Below are 16,903 nucleotides of genomic sequence, written 5' to 3' on the forward strand. Positions count from 1 at the left end.
CACCGCCGCTGCCAGCACCTCTCTCGAGAAGAGCTATGAGTTGCCTGATGGTCAGGTCATCACCATTGGTAACGAGAGGTTCCGCACACCTGAGGCTCTCTTCCAGCCTTCCTTCTTGGGTATGGAATCTTGCGGTATCCACGAGACCGTCTACAACTCGATCATGAAGTGCGACGTCGATATCCGTAAGGATCTCTACGCCAACAACGTCCTCTCTGGTGGCACCACCATGTACCCTGGTATCGCCGATCGTATGCAGAAGGAAATCACTGCCCTCGCACCCTCGACTATCAAGATCAAGATCATCGCTCCTCCCGAGAGGAAGTACTCCGTATGGATCGGTGGTTCCATCTTGGCTTCCCTGTCTACCTTCCAACAGATGTGGATCTCCAAGCAGGAGTACGACGAGTCCGGCCCCGGCATCGTCCACCGCAAGTGCTTCTAAGCAGTTACGCTCGATGCTATTCATTATTATTATTGTTATTATTGCTACACCTTTCCCTAAGATGTACCGTTCACTGCCGCATCGCTTCGTCTAGTTGGGTCTCCGTTAGTCGAATATTACTATCGTTACTATTGGTCCGTGGCGGCGAGTCTTTTACGACCATCATACGAGTATATACGTCATCTTTTGTATATATAAGTTTACGTCTATGGAATAAATCAATCTTATATTCTTACAGCGGTTTTAATTCGTAATACTTCATTCTTTGATACCCTTATATTTGGACGTGTACCAAGTCGTAATATTTGATTGGATCAATAGTTTATACTGATCAATACTTAAAGAATTGTATACTTCGCGTCTCAATTGATAATTAATATATTAATCGGTTTGATGGCAACAGATTATATAAATTTTACATCCAAATAAATAATAATTGAGTATTAAAAAATCGTGTGTATAAAATTTATCCTAAATGGCATGATATTAAAATTTTCTATTGATATAAAAGCTATGACAAATATGGAAGTGCACGCTTATTTTACATTGATGTCATGTAAATTGTATTTTGAACTATCATATGGAATGTTTTTAAATGCGGGTAAAAGAAAGATATGGGCAGAGAACAATCGGAAACTAATTATCTAATAAAAGAAATTTCCTACAAAAATCTACTCATTAAAATTGAGTATCAAAAGTTTGTTTCGCGTTGATGTTTAATGAGATAAACAACAGATTAAGTTATGCTTGTGCGTGAAAAGCATTTTATAAAACGTTCGAACTTACACATAATTTCTCCGCAATCATTCAAAAAGCATGCATAAAAAGAAATTTTGTGTTATATATTTTAATTGAAATTACCACACATTTAAATCGCTGGTTTTCTGTGGTGTAGTACCAAGTCGGTCATAGAATAAGGGCGTCGAGTTTAATCTTATTTCGTCCATATGTTCATCCAAACTTGTCCCTCAGGAAATGGTTTGTTGATATTTTGGCAACAGAATGATATCCAAATCTGCTTTGCCTCCCAAAGTCATTCCATTTGATACCTGTTAATTTAATTTATGTAATATAAATTTAAATAAAAAAGCGTGCATTAGTCATATTTACACACATATTTACAAATATGATAATATCCCATATAATACCTAAAACACGAACATGAGAATGTCATGAGTATGTGGCAGTATTCCAAGTTTGAGTACATTCTGTTTGTAAAGATAAATATTTTTTTTAGCAGAAAGACCATAATAATAGCTACAGTAAAATTTACATCGGGACTAACATTGCCATTCGCGATGAAAAGTGGGTGGTGAATAAAAAGTTACTAGGGAAAGGTGATAATTACGTTAAACAAGTTAACATATTTCATTTGAAACTAAATGAATGCATTCGTACAGTTTAACAATATAGACATTATTTCCATATCTAATATAATAATTGCTGAATGAGTCTTTGATTAAGTCAGTAATAAATTTTTACATATCTAGCTAAATAAAAAATAGATATGAAATTAATTTCGCGGACAAACATGAGATTTTACATTTTCCCAGTCAATGCTCAATAAACGCTAAGTAACAATAATATTATATCAATGTTATAATTTTCCACTCAACACATAACTGTTACATATAACATGTGTCATATTGCAACTTGTTGAATCGCAAAATTTATAACATTGATGTAATGCTACTGTTATTCAATGTTCATTGGATAACAGCAGCTTTTCTAATTGATATTTTTCCGGGATTCTCTTTCAATTACTTGAAATAAAAAATGCGGACATTTACCTTCAGTATCCTCCTTGGTATGCACGTCTGGACGCTTGTCTGCACTCATGTCGAAGCTGTTCTTGTGATTGTTGCAACCGAAACGCCGAGGCCGAGCGACAGATACGTCGACGACAAAGGATGCGCCCTTTCGGGGTTGAAACTCTGCAATGCGAATCAGCACGAGCACCGGCTTTGCCGGTGAGGTAAAAAGGTAGTGGGGATCTTTACGATGACGTGAGCTAGTCGGTCGCCCCGTCCACCTGCCAATTATAGCAAACTGCGGGCTGCAATTAGCGAATAAAGCCGTTTTGTTCGCTAGCTGCACCAACAAATCTCTATCTTTCTTTCTCTTATTAATTTTAAAAATAAATTTCAATTTAGGAGAAATGATTAAATATGTTAAAAGGCCGATTTCGTCAATTGTTTCATCATTCGCGATTATGAGACATCAAGATTAATGTCCATCTATATTAGCCCTGATATCTCATAAACGCATCTCCGATTTTTACTATCAGTATTAATAATAATTCGTGTCAAGAGCACGAGTTATTATTCTTGGCAGCGTTCTGGGTCAGAATCTGATGAATACCTTTGTGCTATTTAAGGATAATAACTAATGAAGGATGAAAGCATCCACTTTACAGAAAATAAACAAATCATGTAAATCCGTTATTATTGCAGGGGATGATTTATCTTACGTCACATGAACGCAATCTTGCTTGGAGAACATAGAGTGAGTCGTGGACGTCGCATTCAGGATTCGCCGTTCACCATTTCAATCAGTTGGTCTTTTGATGTTCTCAAGTTTGAATTATGCGGCTGAATTTCTTCGATAATGAATTCTTCAAAGTGTGCTCTCTCGAAACTAAGTAACTTCGAAAAATTCCGAAGTTTAATTCTTCAATACTTGAAGGATTGATCCTTCAGAGTTCACCCCTTCTTCGAGCTTGGACCTTTCGAGGATTCTTAAGCGATCGAGACTCACTTAAATTCGCTCTTCCAAACTTACGCTATGTTCATCGAGTTTCCATCCTCGTCTATTCATTCTTAACTCATCCCAGTCCTATCCCTCGAAACTCCTTCAGATCCATCCCTCCGTCGAAGACCCACGGGAACCGGAACACAATTGACGGCCCTGGTACGTAACGAATCCTTATTTGGACCTGGGGGCTGTCGGCCACCGCGTTGTCGTTGTTGTCGTCGTCGTCGTCATTGTCGTCATCGTCACCACCGCCGCCACCGCCGGTGTCCTCTCTCCCTCTACTACGTCTCTTTAGGGCGAGGGTAGGACTAGGCTGATTCTCTGGGGCTGCGGGCTCGCGGCCCGACGTCCGTTAACGCGGACGGCAGATTTCCATGTAAGGGGCGGACCGCTATTTTTGGCGGCGGACCGATATGGATAAAGGGACCCCGCGGAGCCGGCACTGCGCCACTCGCCGCTCTCACCGGTCTATCGCACGACGTTACGCGACCCTCAGCGACCGTCCGCCGATCTCACTCTCGGCTATCACATCAGCGTACGGTAAATCATCGTACTTGCGATCGCTGCTGCAACTCTCGTGTCTCGTTAATAATCAGCCGTACGGATCACAGCAACCCTCTCGGGGTTCGCGCGCACCGTTGCCTTTGGGGATACCGTCTGATCGGTCTTCTACGTTTCACGATCGCCGATGATTCTTGGTACCGAAAATCACAAGATCCTCAACAGTGCCTAAAACAAACAGTGCTAAGTTGAAACTGAGTGGGATCTCAGGTATATTCGAAGGTGGTGGGAAGCTTAACCGGGACCGATTGGATGGTATTCTCTGAATATCCTTGAAGAGAACTGTGCGAAGCGAGCCATTCGAGAGGTTTGCGTAATCGGATAATACATGAAGTGATATCTGGTGAACGTGCAACACTGTGTTAAATACTTTTCTCGTATTTCTAAATCTAAAACGAAAGATAATTTGCTCTTTTGGTGAATTAACTTGTATAGATTACGATTAATTAACTACGACTAATTTACACTTACTAACCCCTTCACTTCACCGGTGACGAGAATATTCGCCATTTAAGTGTGAAGGGGTTAACGAAGACTTTATTTCGGCATAGACTATGCTGTGCAATATTTTTCTATATTTCTCTACATTTCCCGGTGTATTCGCAGAAAGTAACACTAACAGCCGATCAAGATGTGTGACGATGATGTTGCGGCACTAGTCGTGGACAATGGGTCCGGTATGTGCAAGGCCGGATTTGCGGGAGACGATGCACCGCGCGCCGTGTTCCCCAGCATCGTCGGCCGCCCACGTCATCAGGTTGGTATCGCGAATTTCCTGGCTCAAGACTTTTGCTCTTTCGCCGCTACTATCTTGATATACAGTGGCAGAAACTAAAAAATACATACAAGAAAATATATTAAAATTCTTATAAAACATGTGGAAATAATATATCCAAATAATGTAATAAAAAAAATGCAATCAAATCGAATAAACTCGTAAAATTAAGATGACAGGATTATGAGAGAAGGTAAGTTACAAAAGAAGGTTGCAGATCACATTAATTTTTGTTTATTAATCGCTCAAACAAAAGACAAATATTCGTACTATTTCATAAAGCTACTGTATCGATAGCAAGTATCATTTTATAAGTACATCTGTTTACTTCAAAGTATTTTGCAAGAATTTTTAGCATATATATTCCCGCTTCTAACGTTTTCAATTAAGAGTTCCGCGGCGAGAAGCCAAGAGTTTTAAGCATAATGACGTGCTTACGTAACGTCAGATAATACCTCGTTCTTCTACAGGGTGTGATGGTCGGTATGGGTCAAAAAGATAGCTACGTGGGTGACGAGGCGCAAAGTAAGAGAGGTATATTGACTCTGAAGTATCCTATCGAACACGGTATTATCACCAACTGGGACGACATGGAAAAGATCTGGCATCATACTTTCTACAATGAATTGCGTGTGGCTCCTGAAGAACACCCGGTCCTTCTCACCGAGGCACCACTGAACCCCAAAGCTAACCGTGAAAAGATGACACAGATCATGTTCGAAACCTTCAACAGCCCGGCCATGTACGTCGCCATCCAGGCCGTACTCTCTCTGTACGCTTCCGGTCGTACCACCGGTATCGTCTTGGACTCCGGCGATGGTGTATCCCACACCGTACCCATCTATGAAGGTTACGCTCTTCCCCATGCTATCCTCCGTTTGGACTTAGCCGGTCGCGATCTTACCGACTACCTCATGAAAATCCTCACTGAGAGAGGCTACAGCTTCACCACCACGGCTGAGCGAGAAATCGTCCGCGATATCAAGGAGAAACTTTGCTATGTCGCCCTGGACTTCGAACAGGAAATGGCTACCGCCGCTGCCAGCACCTCTCTCGAGAAGAGCTACGAGTTGCCCGATGGTCAAGTCATCACCATCGGCAACGAGAGGTTCCGCTGTCCCGAAGCTCTCTTCCAGCCTTCCTTCCTGGGTATGGAGTCTTGCGGTATTCACGAAACTGTCTACAACTCGATCATGAAATGTGACGTCGACATCCGTAAGGACCTTTACGCCAACACCGTCCTCTCTGGTGGTACCACCATGTACCCTGGTATCGCCGATCGTATGCAGAAGGAAATCACTGCCCTCGCACCCTCGACCATCAAGATCAAGATCATCGCTCCTCCCGAGAGGAAATACTCCGTATGGATCGGCGGTTCCATCCTGGCCTCCCTGTCCACCTTCCAACAGATGTGGATCTCCAAACAGGAGTACGACGAATCCGGCCCCGGCATTGTCCACCGCAAATGCTTCTAAGCACGCATTGCCAAAGATTAAACAGCGTCACCGCCGCAACTCTTTTCTTTCTCTTCGTCGATTGTCTCCTTTTCCACGCATACGGCCGTATTTTAAGTTATATCATATTCCTCACGAGATACATAGACGCGAAAAGAGAGGGAAGGAAGAGAGAGATAGTAAGAAAGGAAGATGAGAAGAGAGAGAGAGAGAGAAAGGGAGAAAGGAGATAGGAATATGAGAAAGAGGATCGCAAAAGTAAAAAAAAAAAAAGATTACCTAAGTGCTTTTATGCTACACATTTACCAGACTGTACTGTAATTTGTAGTTTATACAACACGTTTGTTTATGAACATATAACTAATTTATTGATAGTCTCCTTGACCTCTGAACAACGAGTTCTTCTCAACCCAATGATGTGCAACTATCGTGTACACGTACACACACAAACACCTATACGGAATCCATACGTCTATATTATAGACACATGACACGTGCTCGCTCGCTGATGATCGCGTAAGTTTGGCATCCATGATGCCTACAAGATGGTAATCGAACAAAAACAGCAACAATAACGAGGAATACGATCGTCCATACCGGCCACTGCGATGTCGGCTCATATTGCTGTCCGACGAATCGTTCTTCTTATTATACCTTATGATTAATGATAATATGGTAATAAAACTGTATATTATATAATAACTACATATAATATATATTGTATAATCCTTTACATTTTATCGTGGCGGCTTACCACTTAAGGATACGAATCAGCTGTGACTTTAAGAAAGGAAGTTGCCACCCAATATACGCGACCATTGCTATAATTGAGAATTTCAATTTCACACATGCAATGAGCAAATGGCGCAGTAAATCATTTCAATCAACTTTCTTAGATATCAATTGTCTGTACAACAATTTTACTTTATTAAATGTAAGAGATGCAGAAAAATACTAAACAAATGATCTAAGATCATAACTCAAAAAGCAACAAGACCTTCAAGGGATATCCTGGAGACTTATACAGACATTTAGAAGTCTTTAGAAGTCATATCTTTAGGATATCCTGGGAATTTATATGGACATTTAGAAGTCCTCAGGATGTGTTTGGAACATCTTTGAAAGATTGTGTTTTCTGGGAATGATCCAGTATGGAAGAAACCTCTTCAAAGATTTCTATAAACAGAGCCAAATATACACAATGTGTATACTAGCTCCGAAGTTGCATTAGACCATGTACGGCCAACAGCTGTGTATTTCAAGCGGCAGCTTCCCCGCGTTCGTTATATTTGGCATGCGGCCATGTGTCAGCCACGTGTATGCCACTACCCTTTCACTGGGGTGCACGTAACTCAATAGGAGGGGGAGGCAAAAATACGCGATACAGATTAAGAAATAGCAAAAATAGAGCCGCTCCTAGAGTAGCTGCGTAGCCCAGCCACAAGCTCTCTGAAGTCTTTACCTTCAATGCTCTTGAGGGATTTCTCTCGCGTCTTGAGCGCTAAAATTGGGAGCACGATCGTGCACATACCGGTGGGCTGGTAGGTAAGCAGGTAAGCGGTCAAACAGGTTAGTAGAAAGGAGGATGTGTTTTGATTATTGATCTCGAATTGATCTTGTCACCTAAATGAAAAGGAAAGTATCATTAGCTTAGATCATATATCGTTCAAGTTAATATAAATCAATAATGATAAAATAGAAACTAATGAAAGGTCCCAGGTAGCAAAGTGACGTCTAAAGACGTCATTAAGACGTTATTAAGACGTCTATGACGTCTTAATGACGTCTTTAGACGTCACCTTGCTACCTGGGGTGTCACAGTCTATCTCGGCTATTTTTACTTCATCACTTTATGAGCATTATATCTTGAAAGAATATGTTATAAAAGTATCGAGATATATTAGGCCTGTTCTTTATAGCTGCACTGCTGAACTAGTGCAATAAGTTAGAGTGAGAAAACTTATATTTGTTTCACTTCAATATATTGCACCAGTTCAGCAGTGCAGCTACAAAGAACAGGTCTATTGTAACTACACGAAAAATACACTAAATCTCTGTAAAATACCAGAAAATGTTTATTAACAAGTATAAAAATTAGCGAGAGAAACCGAAAAAAATTACTCAAGTCTCCTCTTCGTAGCAGCCTTGCACGTATCTACAGATTAATCTCTAGTGGCAAACTTCACTATACCTCCCATTATTTTTAACTTATTATTTTATAATACATCAGTTCAGGGGTCAAAAAGTAACGCAGGGTAAGGACAAGAGCAAGCTATTGCACATAAAATATAATACATAACTTCAACTTCAATAAATGGCTCCAAACTCTAAGAATTATGCCTCAACGCCATTACAATATAATACATAACGTATAAAAGATAAATTATTCACAGTCTTGATTTTTATCCCTCGAATAGAAATGAAGGACTCTGATTGGTTTATTTTCCTTTATGTATTGTACTTTATGCAAAAGTCCGTGCTCCCGCTTTTAAAGCGGGGAACACACTCTTGCATAAAGGCATAATGCACAACGCATAATAGCGTGTTCGACTGGGTTAATCACTCCGAGAGCGATTAATGATGTCATAAGTCTCTATTAGCTAATCATAAAACTTATAAGTATTTGTTCGACCAATAAACGTAGACTGAATAACCCAGAGTGGGTTAAGTTATAGCGTGTTCGACTGGCCCTGGGTTAATTGCTAGGAGAGCGATTAATGACGTCATAAGTCTTTACTAGCCAATCATAAAGCTTATAAGTACTTGTTCGACTAATAAATGTGGATTAACCCAGAGTCAGTCGAACATGCTATTAGTCGAGTTAGTCGAGTTAGTAGGTTGAATAACCTAGAGTTAGTCGAACATGCTATAAGAAAATTGACCAATCAGAGTTCTCATTTCTATTGCCATGATGAAAATGAAGAATTCTGATTGGTCTATTTTCTCATGCGTGTGCATTATGTCTTTATGCAAGAGTGTGTGCTCCCCCAATGACGTATATACATAGACCAAGCATTCTGTCCGTAAAGTGAAGCCGGAAGTTGGCAGTTTAAAACAGAGTGAGAAAGTTGATTTGCCCCTAGTGCTTTCTCACTTTACATTATTGATTGTCAAGAAGGAAGGTTCGTTTAATATTACAAATACTTTAAAACGTTAAATAAAATAATGTGATTGATCCATTCGTCACTCTGAAGCACTTAATAGAACTATTTACAGAACTAAATCTTATCCAAGAACTATATTCCATCATAGCAACCTAGCTTTTTTCATGTGACAGTAGAATGAGAACAGAATAAGAACAATTGCTGTGATTATTTATACACAGCATAAAATATTATAAATATCAATTTTATATCGAGATAAGTGAAATATACGGTTTTATTCTTTTAATTCTGCACTGCATTATAGGCTGCGTTCCGAAATTCACTGCCAGTACTGAAATCCTATAATATACGTAACATGAACTATAGATTTTCAGTACTGGCAGTGCATTTCGGAACGCAGCTATATACAGCACTTGACAGTGGCCATATTCTTTCTATACGATAGAATGAGAAAGCTAGGGACAAATCAACTTTCTCAGTCTGTTTTAAATTGCCAACTTCCGGCTTCACTCGCTGCTACAACAGAAGTATAGGAATGCTTGGTCTATGTATTACGTCATTGGCTGTAAGCGTCAGGGTGCATTCCCACTTAGCGCGTCATGCGCGCGTCGTCATTCGCAGACCAATCAAATCGTTCTATTTTATTTGTCGTAAAGTTAGGCAATAAAATGGGACTATTTGATTGGCTTTACTCGGACGACGCGACGCGTGACGCGATAAATGGGAACGCACCCTTACAGCGCATAAGTACCCAAAGTGAACGCAGCCAAAATATGGCAAAAATTAAGGTATATCCATATGTACGAATGCACTAATGGGCATATTGCACACTGGACGCAATGGACAACGAACGATAGATCGCAGAATCGCAATATATAGTGGCTAAATTCGTTTTGCACATCTTCGTGCTGAAAACATTATTCTATCTTTATTGTTCATTACATGCCAAGGAAAAAAAATAAAATGATGTTTTCAGCACGAAAGCATGCAAAACGAACTTGACCGATATTATAGACGTACATATATCGATTTATAACGGAATGGATTACAGCCGGATGTCTCATAAACACATAATATATGACCGCGTCACCTGACAGAACGAGAACGCGGATGGAGGTTTTCTGCGCAAACGAATCAACGTGAAAGAAGTCTGCGCGACATGAACTCGTAACGGATGACAGAGTGCAAGCGTCCCGGGACTTTTGTGACGTAACTCGGATCAATCCGAACGCGTAATGGCGAGGTTAATCCCGCACGAAGAAATGCCAGAAACGGCGATAATGTAAACAGCTGCGAAATTAAGAATGGACGTGCGGTACGTTTCCAGAATTATCAATGAATGTTCGGACATTATGTTGCGTGTTGTATAAGCATAACTCATACAGTCTGTGTATATATACGCACACATCTGTTTACCTTATGCTATGTGAATTGATTGCGTTTAAAGGAGAGTTGTGTTGTAAATTTCAAAATTAAGCGTACGCGTTTATGCATTATCTACGTGATGTATATACACGGTATTTTTTCATGTAGACAATGTAAACTATGTTAAATATTGCAAATTATACTAAAATAAGCAAAAAAAAAGTAATTAAATATCTGTTTTGAGTGTTAATTATAAATTTAATGTTCAAGAAAAATTAATTTTATGAAATATCTATTTTATTATGACAGATTGGCAGATTTAACTTTGAAGATAAAAGTGCAACCACAGAATTCTGTAGACTCTAATTTGCTTAGAAAACCATGATTATAAATTTACACAAGATTCTAAAGAGAGAAAAGAGATTAAAAGATTTTAAAGATAAACCCTTCTTTCAATCAACTTTCGTTTAAGCTGCATGTTCTTTAAACAATACTCATAAACTACTCATTGTTTACTCATTGTCTATAGATGACATCTCATACATAGTTTATGTTGTCTACATACATAGACATAGAGTATTATAATTTACATGTAAACATCCAACTCTGGTTTAAAGTACTTCATGGTATTCAAGACACTTTGTATCAGTTCTCAACATTTTTAGTAACTTAATTATCATGATGGAGGTATGAATATGGAATATGTATATCAATGATTTATCTGTATCGTTCCATGATACATGTTTATTCATATTAAGTATCATTGTTCTCTTCACCTTCATATACACTGATATCCTGATTCTAAAATAAAGATACCTGTTCTCCAAGCAAAAATATGTGTACATTTTATTTTTATTCTTCTGAAATTTGGTTTAAGAAGGTTTCTTTTCTCGACAGGTTCTGATTACTGTAGCACAAAATGTGACGCTTAAGTTGTAGCTACTTAAAAGCACTAGCATATGCAAGATGGACAAAGTTATACCAATGAGTTGGTTAAACCAAATACTGCTAGTTTTTAGTACAGCAACTGCTGTGTTGTCTTTAGTTGTACAGGCATGGACAGATCTCACATCTATACCCATATATGTTTCTATCTCTTGGGCTGTGTTCATCACAATTATATCCATATGGCTGAGCTGCTGCTTGTTACGCCTCACACTGAAAGCCAATAGTCCAGTTAATTTAGAATGTTGCATTGTGAACAAATGGATCTATAAGAAATTAGTGCGTCGTCTCAAGTTGGATGCTTCTGTAGACAAGGGCAAAAATAACAAAGTCGACTGCAAAAGTGATAGTGAAGAACAGGGAGAGAACTTGAGTGCTGCACAAGAGTCTAGTGTTATGCCTGATAATAATGCAATTTTGAGAGATTTTCATAGGAATGAGGTCCCTTTAACAAAACGGAAAAGACCGAACGTAACAGATATGACGCAAGAAATCAATGCAAAATGTATAGAAATTTGGTACAAGAATATAAGCAACGATAAGTCGTTCCCTGACGAAGCGCAGGACTTGTTACGCAAGTTCTTAACTCGACTTGCTTGGAAAGTCAGTCTAATAGATAAAGTTAAACTTACCAATAAGCTGGTCAATATATTGTTATTGCATTTAAAGGAATATCGTAGGTGCGAACATCGATATTTTTAATAAATTAAACTATACAACCAAGTAAAGCAGTGAAGCTTATTACAGCTAATAAGGAGGGCCTAACGCGAATATTGCTGCGAAATTAAAACTTTTAATTTTGGAAGAATAACTAGACACTTATAATTATTACACATTATTCCCCCGAAATTAAAAGTTTTAATTAAAAGTTTAAATTTCGCATGAAAATATCCATGTATTGATTCTTAATGTTCTCTACTTGGTTGCATATCGATATTGTTCTCATAGGGAATTGCCTTTTGCAATTAAGCATTCGTCACTTATTGATGCGTTTCACAGGGCGTTGCGCCGAGTTGAAAAGGGTGTTACAACTAGCAAAGAGGAAGCATACAAATATTCACATCCCGGTTCTCGCAGCGCATCGGCGTTAGAACATATGCTGCATCGTTTAGTCACTGTCCTAGCACAGGAGTTTTTACAGTGGGAGTTAACTAGTTCATTACCATGCAAGCTGCTACTGTCTATTTTAGCAAAGAGGCTCCTGATAACCATAGAAACTATAAGCTGTCCAAACTGGCTGACTGAGAACTTGTTGTGGCTACTGGAAGTTCCTTCAGAGGAAGCTGTCATTACTGCAGCCAAACAAAATGTCAATAAATATTCTAATAATACAACTATCGAGGTATGTATAATTAACATATGTTGAATAAATATCCTTTTTCAGGGTATTATAACGGCTGCTCTGAGTGACGGCATCGCGTCTGCCACGGCAGCTGTAATTCCGCAACAATTACCGACGTCTCTCCCCAAGTCTAGTCCATCTGCAACTGCTGTTAACGGAAACGAGATCGCAGCTTCGCCAGCAGCTCCGGAAAGACCTACTCTGTGTCTGGAAGGCCTCTCCACAGAGCACAGAGGTCTATGGGGAGGTAGCATAACGGAGGACGCGGATCTAGAACTTGAAGAGGATAAAATATCGCCAGTTTACGAAGAACCGACCGATTTCGCTACGACCATTGCTAGACTACGAAATCTGTTGCAACAGAAATCCACGGCAACCACGCCACTGTTAGTAGAAACAACGTTTTAGTCTCACGAAACGTTTTGTCACGTGCACGTATAAATCTTTCAGACACGCGGAAGAGAAATCCTACGTCATATATGAAGGAAGTCAATTCACGAATCTGTTGATTCCATGGACCGAATTCCATACCGCAGCGGACGGCTCGCAACAATTATTTTACTGCATACAATTTGACGATGTAGAGCAACGCGGAGTAGATTTGTTTGAAACCACCACCGCTACCGTTAGGAGACAATACTCTGATTTCGTTCAACTACATCTCAGCTTGGAAGAAGTGAGGCCCATGAATTATGACGCTTCATTAACAAATACGTCCGATCTTCGAATTCGTAATCGCTCGCGTATAAATTTCAGATTCCATCTTTGGCCAGTATCATGTCGGAACTAGTGTTGCCCGAGGGTGGGCGAGTCGAACTCGAGACCTACTTGAAAACGTTATGTACACGATTAGCGAACGAGTGCCCGCCGCAACTGCGTCACTTTCTCCGCCCGAGCAGCAGCGCAGGCAAGAAAGCAGACGCGATAGCACCACGTTTTGACCGATTTCTCGCCAAGACTGTGACTGGTGTCTTTAATACGTTGAAAACGGTTGTACCGGGTTTTGAGCTGGATTCAGAAGAGGAAGCACCACCTTTACCAACCCTAATGCCACTGTCCGATATTCCCTGGAGATTTGTTGAAGACATCAAATCGGTAATGTAACTCAAATTGCAATATATGAAAGCATGTTAATTCAATAATTATAATTTAATTAGATAATTATAGTAATAATTGAGTAATTATATAGATAATCACAGTACACATATATAAAACATAGAATAATATATAAAATGCGCATATTACAAAATTGACATATCTTATAATGTCAATATATTGTAGAAAAGTTTGGCTTGCGAACTCCAACAATTGATAGCCGAAAGAACGGAATATTGCACGGTGGATACAGCCTACGAGGCGGTTGATTCGATGGAAGCCAGTGGCGACTCAGAGTCATTGGATAGATGGTGGGAAACCGTTAATACTTCATACGACGGTAATAATATTGATTTTTAGTGCGACCATCAAGTTATATTTCGTAATAACGAAAGATTATATGTTTTCCAGATGAAGTGGATGAACTAGATTCAAATTTAACACTGACGTGTACAATGCTGGATCTTGTTTGTGAGCTTCTCGCAGGAATCGCCAGTAACAACACGTTGCAGCAAGAAGCGGTCGTTAGATGGGTTAAGTTATTAATCGGCAACATCTCAGAGCCAATACTGCAGGTAAGAACCTGCCTTTGAAGACAAATACTAGAGGAAAATGACCAGTAGTCAGCATTCTATCAGTTTTTAGTACACTTGCGTGGATATTATCAAATATTAAGATGTATGAGGATTTAAAATTAATAAAAATAAGTAATAATTGATAAATAATTAATAAATTCTCATATATCTTAATATTTAATAAAATTCGAACAAAAATGGTGAATGCTGTAACGAGTGCCGGTTACTAAACGTTTTTCTCTATTTCTTGTATTTCTTTTTGCTGAGCTTCTTATTAATTTTGTATATACTTACAGAAAACTATTCTATGGCTATTTAACTCCTTGAGCAATTCTTCATTAGTTTACAATACTCCACATAACGTCACAAATCAACCCGATGCACAATCGAAGAACAAGTTGCTGCGTATATTAAACGAGAAGCTCTCGTACTGCGTAAAGTTAATATTCGGTGAGGACGATACATGCAAAGCTCTGAACTATCTGTTAAGTTCGTACGAAATCAAAAAGATCAATATAGATGTGAACATGCAAATGTTAGACGCACTAGTATCTGAACTGCTGATCTCCTGTAAAACGAATCATGACGTCACAAACTGATTCTATTTTTTTTAGTCCTTTAGGTAGAAAACTAGGTGCAATTTGCAAGGCTCGCATATTATTTTATTTTCTCAATAGTGGGAGTCATCAAGATACTTATGTCAAAACACTTATGTAAAGGAAACTGATGTGCCATATGTAGAGCATATGTTTACATTTTGAAAACTGAAAGATTTTTTAAAATGAAGACTGTGTACCTGATTATACATTTACAATAAGATACGCCAAGCATTTTTTCCATTAGAAACAAATGACTCCTATCGATCAAATAATATGAAACGAGTCACTCGTGGAAAGGCACTATATGCGTTTCTGGACTTACTAAACATAACATTTATATGTAACGACTAAGTTTTGTACAAGGAAAATGTATGTTCTTGAAACATACAGTGCATGTTATACAAGATATAGAGACTGTAGCTCTCATTATTACATTCCAAAGATTGCAAAAAATAGTGTATGTACGAAATGTAGGTGTATACATCAGCTTAACATTCAATTATGTTTTATTTGTATAATGAAATTATAAATTATAATCTACTTAATTCTCCTTGGCTTCGCTGATAGTTTTCTGTTTCTCTAGCTGTGCTCTGAAATTAATTACAGTATACTATAAATTCTATGTAAAATAAGTCAGGATTATTATTTAAGTTTTCTTCTGGCAGTACAATCTTGTTTTATATGTTTAGATACTTTGCGGACTCTCTTGTGGTCCTATGGGTCTTTTACAATAAATGGATTTATGGTAAAATAATACCTCAACTGTTGATTGAAATCGTCCTCAACGTCATCATCATCCCAATTGTCTTCCCAAACGCTGATATCCTCACTATCTTCGTCCTTTGCAGTCCAATCTAAATGAATCAGCGATTTCGAGGTTAAGTTGCAAAAGTATTCTATTAATAAAGCTACATACGTACCTTCAGCGGGGAACTCTTCAAATTCGTCGTCTTCCTCGAGTAATCCGAGGTCGACTTTCGCCTTGTCATTTTTATTATCCGTCATAGTTTCTTGTAAAATGACAGTTAAATTAAGATTGTTGTATTTGTCTCGCGTCTTGACAAGAACACAGATTACAAATATCTATACTAACGCTGCGTTCCGATATTTACCACCAGTACTGAAAATCTATAGAGTGCGTTCGGGGAGCTCGCTATTAGCGCTATTCAGCGCTACCGTGTCATTCTATCCTTGTTATATATCTAAAGGTGCAAACCCATGCAGCGACATATCGGAGTACGGAACGAGACCAGAACCAATCATGAGCGAAAACTGTGGAACGCTTGTGATTGGTTCCGCTCTCGTTCCGCGCTCTGCTATTCCGCTGCATGGGTTTGCACCCCAGGTTTCTCTCTGCTTAGAACTTTGGCGTATGAAAAAAAATGAGGCCGGCAGAATTTCATGTTTCGTCTATGACAATACTTACAATGATTGCTTCTACTTTTTTTGAATTATATATATTGCATGAGATGTACTAAAATATTTTCAAAACGTACTTTTTTCAACTTCAATGAAATCAAATTTTTCAGTTCAAATATTCACAATTTTTAATTCAAACATAACCTTTTCAAATATTACAAAACTCGAATACGTCATTTTTTGCTGTCGCAAGTGAATGTCAAGCGTTAAGCGATGACAAGAGAGTTAATGAGGAGTGATGCATGGGAAACACTAATTAGTGCAATCCAGGTATAACCTCTACATTACTCTATTTACAGTATCATATGCGATTATTCGATATCTGCTTTAATAATTAAAAATTTGACATGATTATTTGCAAAAAGGTAGAGGAATTTTTTGTTCAATATGGTTTGATCTATGTGTACACAAAATAAATATATGTTTATGATACTTTGTGTATATGATACCAGGTAAACACTTGTTTCTTG

General features: G+C 38.7%; 4 protein-coding genes, 1 long non-coding RNA gene and 1 pseudogene across 7 annotated transcripts; 3 read left to right on the plus strand and 3 right to left on the minus strand.

Annotated features, from left to right (window-relative positions):
* LOC116852840 overlaps positions 1-680 on the plus strand; it is a 2,251-nt pseudogene extending 1,571 nt beyond the window's left edge.
* On the minus strand, positions 376-3,416 carry LOC116852870. 2 transcript variants are annotated; one of them, XM_032833619.1, is made up of 3 exons: positions 2,916-3,416; positions 2,236-2,477; positions 376-1,494 (listed from the first exon to the last, which is right to left on the minus strand). In XM_032833619.1, exons 1-3 carry the CDS (start codon positions 2,945-2,947, stop codon positions 1,397-1,399), a joined length of 372 nt encoding a protein of 123 aa, XP_032689510.1. In that variant the 5' UTR covers positions 2,948-3,416; the 3' UTR covers positions 376-1,396. The 2 variants fall into 2 exon arrangements, with proteins under 2 accessions (XP_032689510.1, XP_032689509.1); XM_032833618.1 differs by having other exon boundaries at positions 2,236-2,501.
* Positions 3,417-3,593: 177 nt separating this feature from the next.
* Positions 3,594-6,155, plus strand: LOC116852867 (actin, muscle). Its single transcript, XM_032833614.1, has 3 exons — positions 3,594-3,739; positions 4,367-4,517; positions 5,006-6,155. Exons 2-3 carry the CDS (start codon positions 4,392-4,394, stop codon positions 6,008-6,010), a joined length of 1,131 nt encoding a protein of 376 aa, XP_032689505.1. The 5' UTR covers positions 3,594-3,739; positions 4,367-4,391; the 3' UTR covers positions 6,011-6,155.
* On the minus strand, positions 5,871-8,526 carry LOC116852873. 2 transcript variants are annotated; one of them, XR_004379865.1, is made up of 2 exons: positions 8,111-8,526; positions 5,871-7,612 (listed from the first exon to the last, which is right to left on the minus strand). It is a non-coding gene; the product is annotated as an uncharacterized LOC116852873 (long non-coding RNA). The 2 variants fall into 2 exon arrangements; XR_004379864.1 differs by having other exon boundaries at positions 7,789-8,526.
* Positions 8,527-11,139: 2,613 nt separating this feature from the next.
* Positions 11,140-15,559, plus strand: LOC116852876. The gene is made up of 9 exons (XM_032833633.1): positions 11,140-11,145; positions 11,398-12,083; positions 12,403-12,712; positions 12,788-13,131; positions 13,196-13,421; positions 13,502-13,840; positions 14,027-14,180; positions 14,252-14,415; positions 14,712-15,559. The coding sequence occupies exons 1-9, from the start codon at positions 11,140-11,142 to the stop codon at positions 15,012-15,014; spliced, it is 2,532 nt and encodes an 843-aa protein (XP_032689524.1). The 3' UTR covers positions 15,015-15,559.
* LOC116852872 (26S proteasome complex subunit SEM1) lies at positions 15,503-16,160 on the minus strand. Its single transcript, XM_032833622.1, has 3 exons — positions 15,935-16,160; positions 15,772-15,868; positions 15,503-15,604 (listed from the first exon to the last, which is right to left on the minus strand). The coding sequence occupies exons 1-3, from the start codon at positions 16,017-16,019 to the stop codon at positions 15,556-15,558; spliced, it is 231 nt and encodes a 76-aa protein (XP_032689513.1). The 5' UTR covers positions 16,020-16,160; the 3' UTR covers positions 15,503-15,555.
* Between the last annotated feature and the right edge of the window lie 743 nt (positions 16,161-16,903).

This window comes from Odontomachus brunneus, unplaced genomic scaffold (genome assembly GCF_010583005.1).
Source record: "Odontomachus brunneus isolate Ranch 3 - 2012 unplaced genomic scaffold, Obru_v1 Obru_scaffold_259, whole genome shotgun sequence".
In the NCBI taxonomy this organism is placed as follows: domain Eukaryota; kingdom Metazoa; phylum Arthropoda; class Insecta; order Hymenoptera; family Formicidae; genus Odontomachus; species Odontomachus brunneus.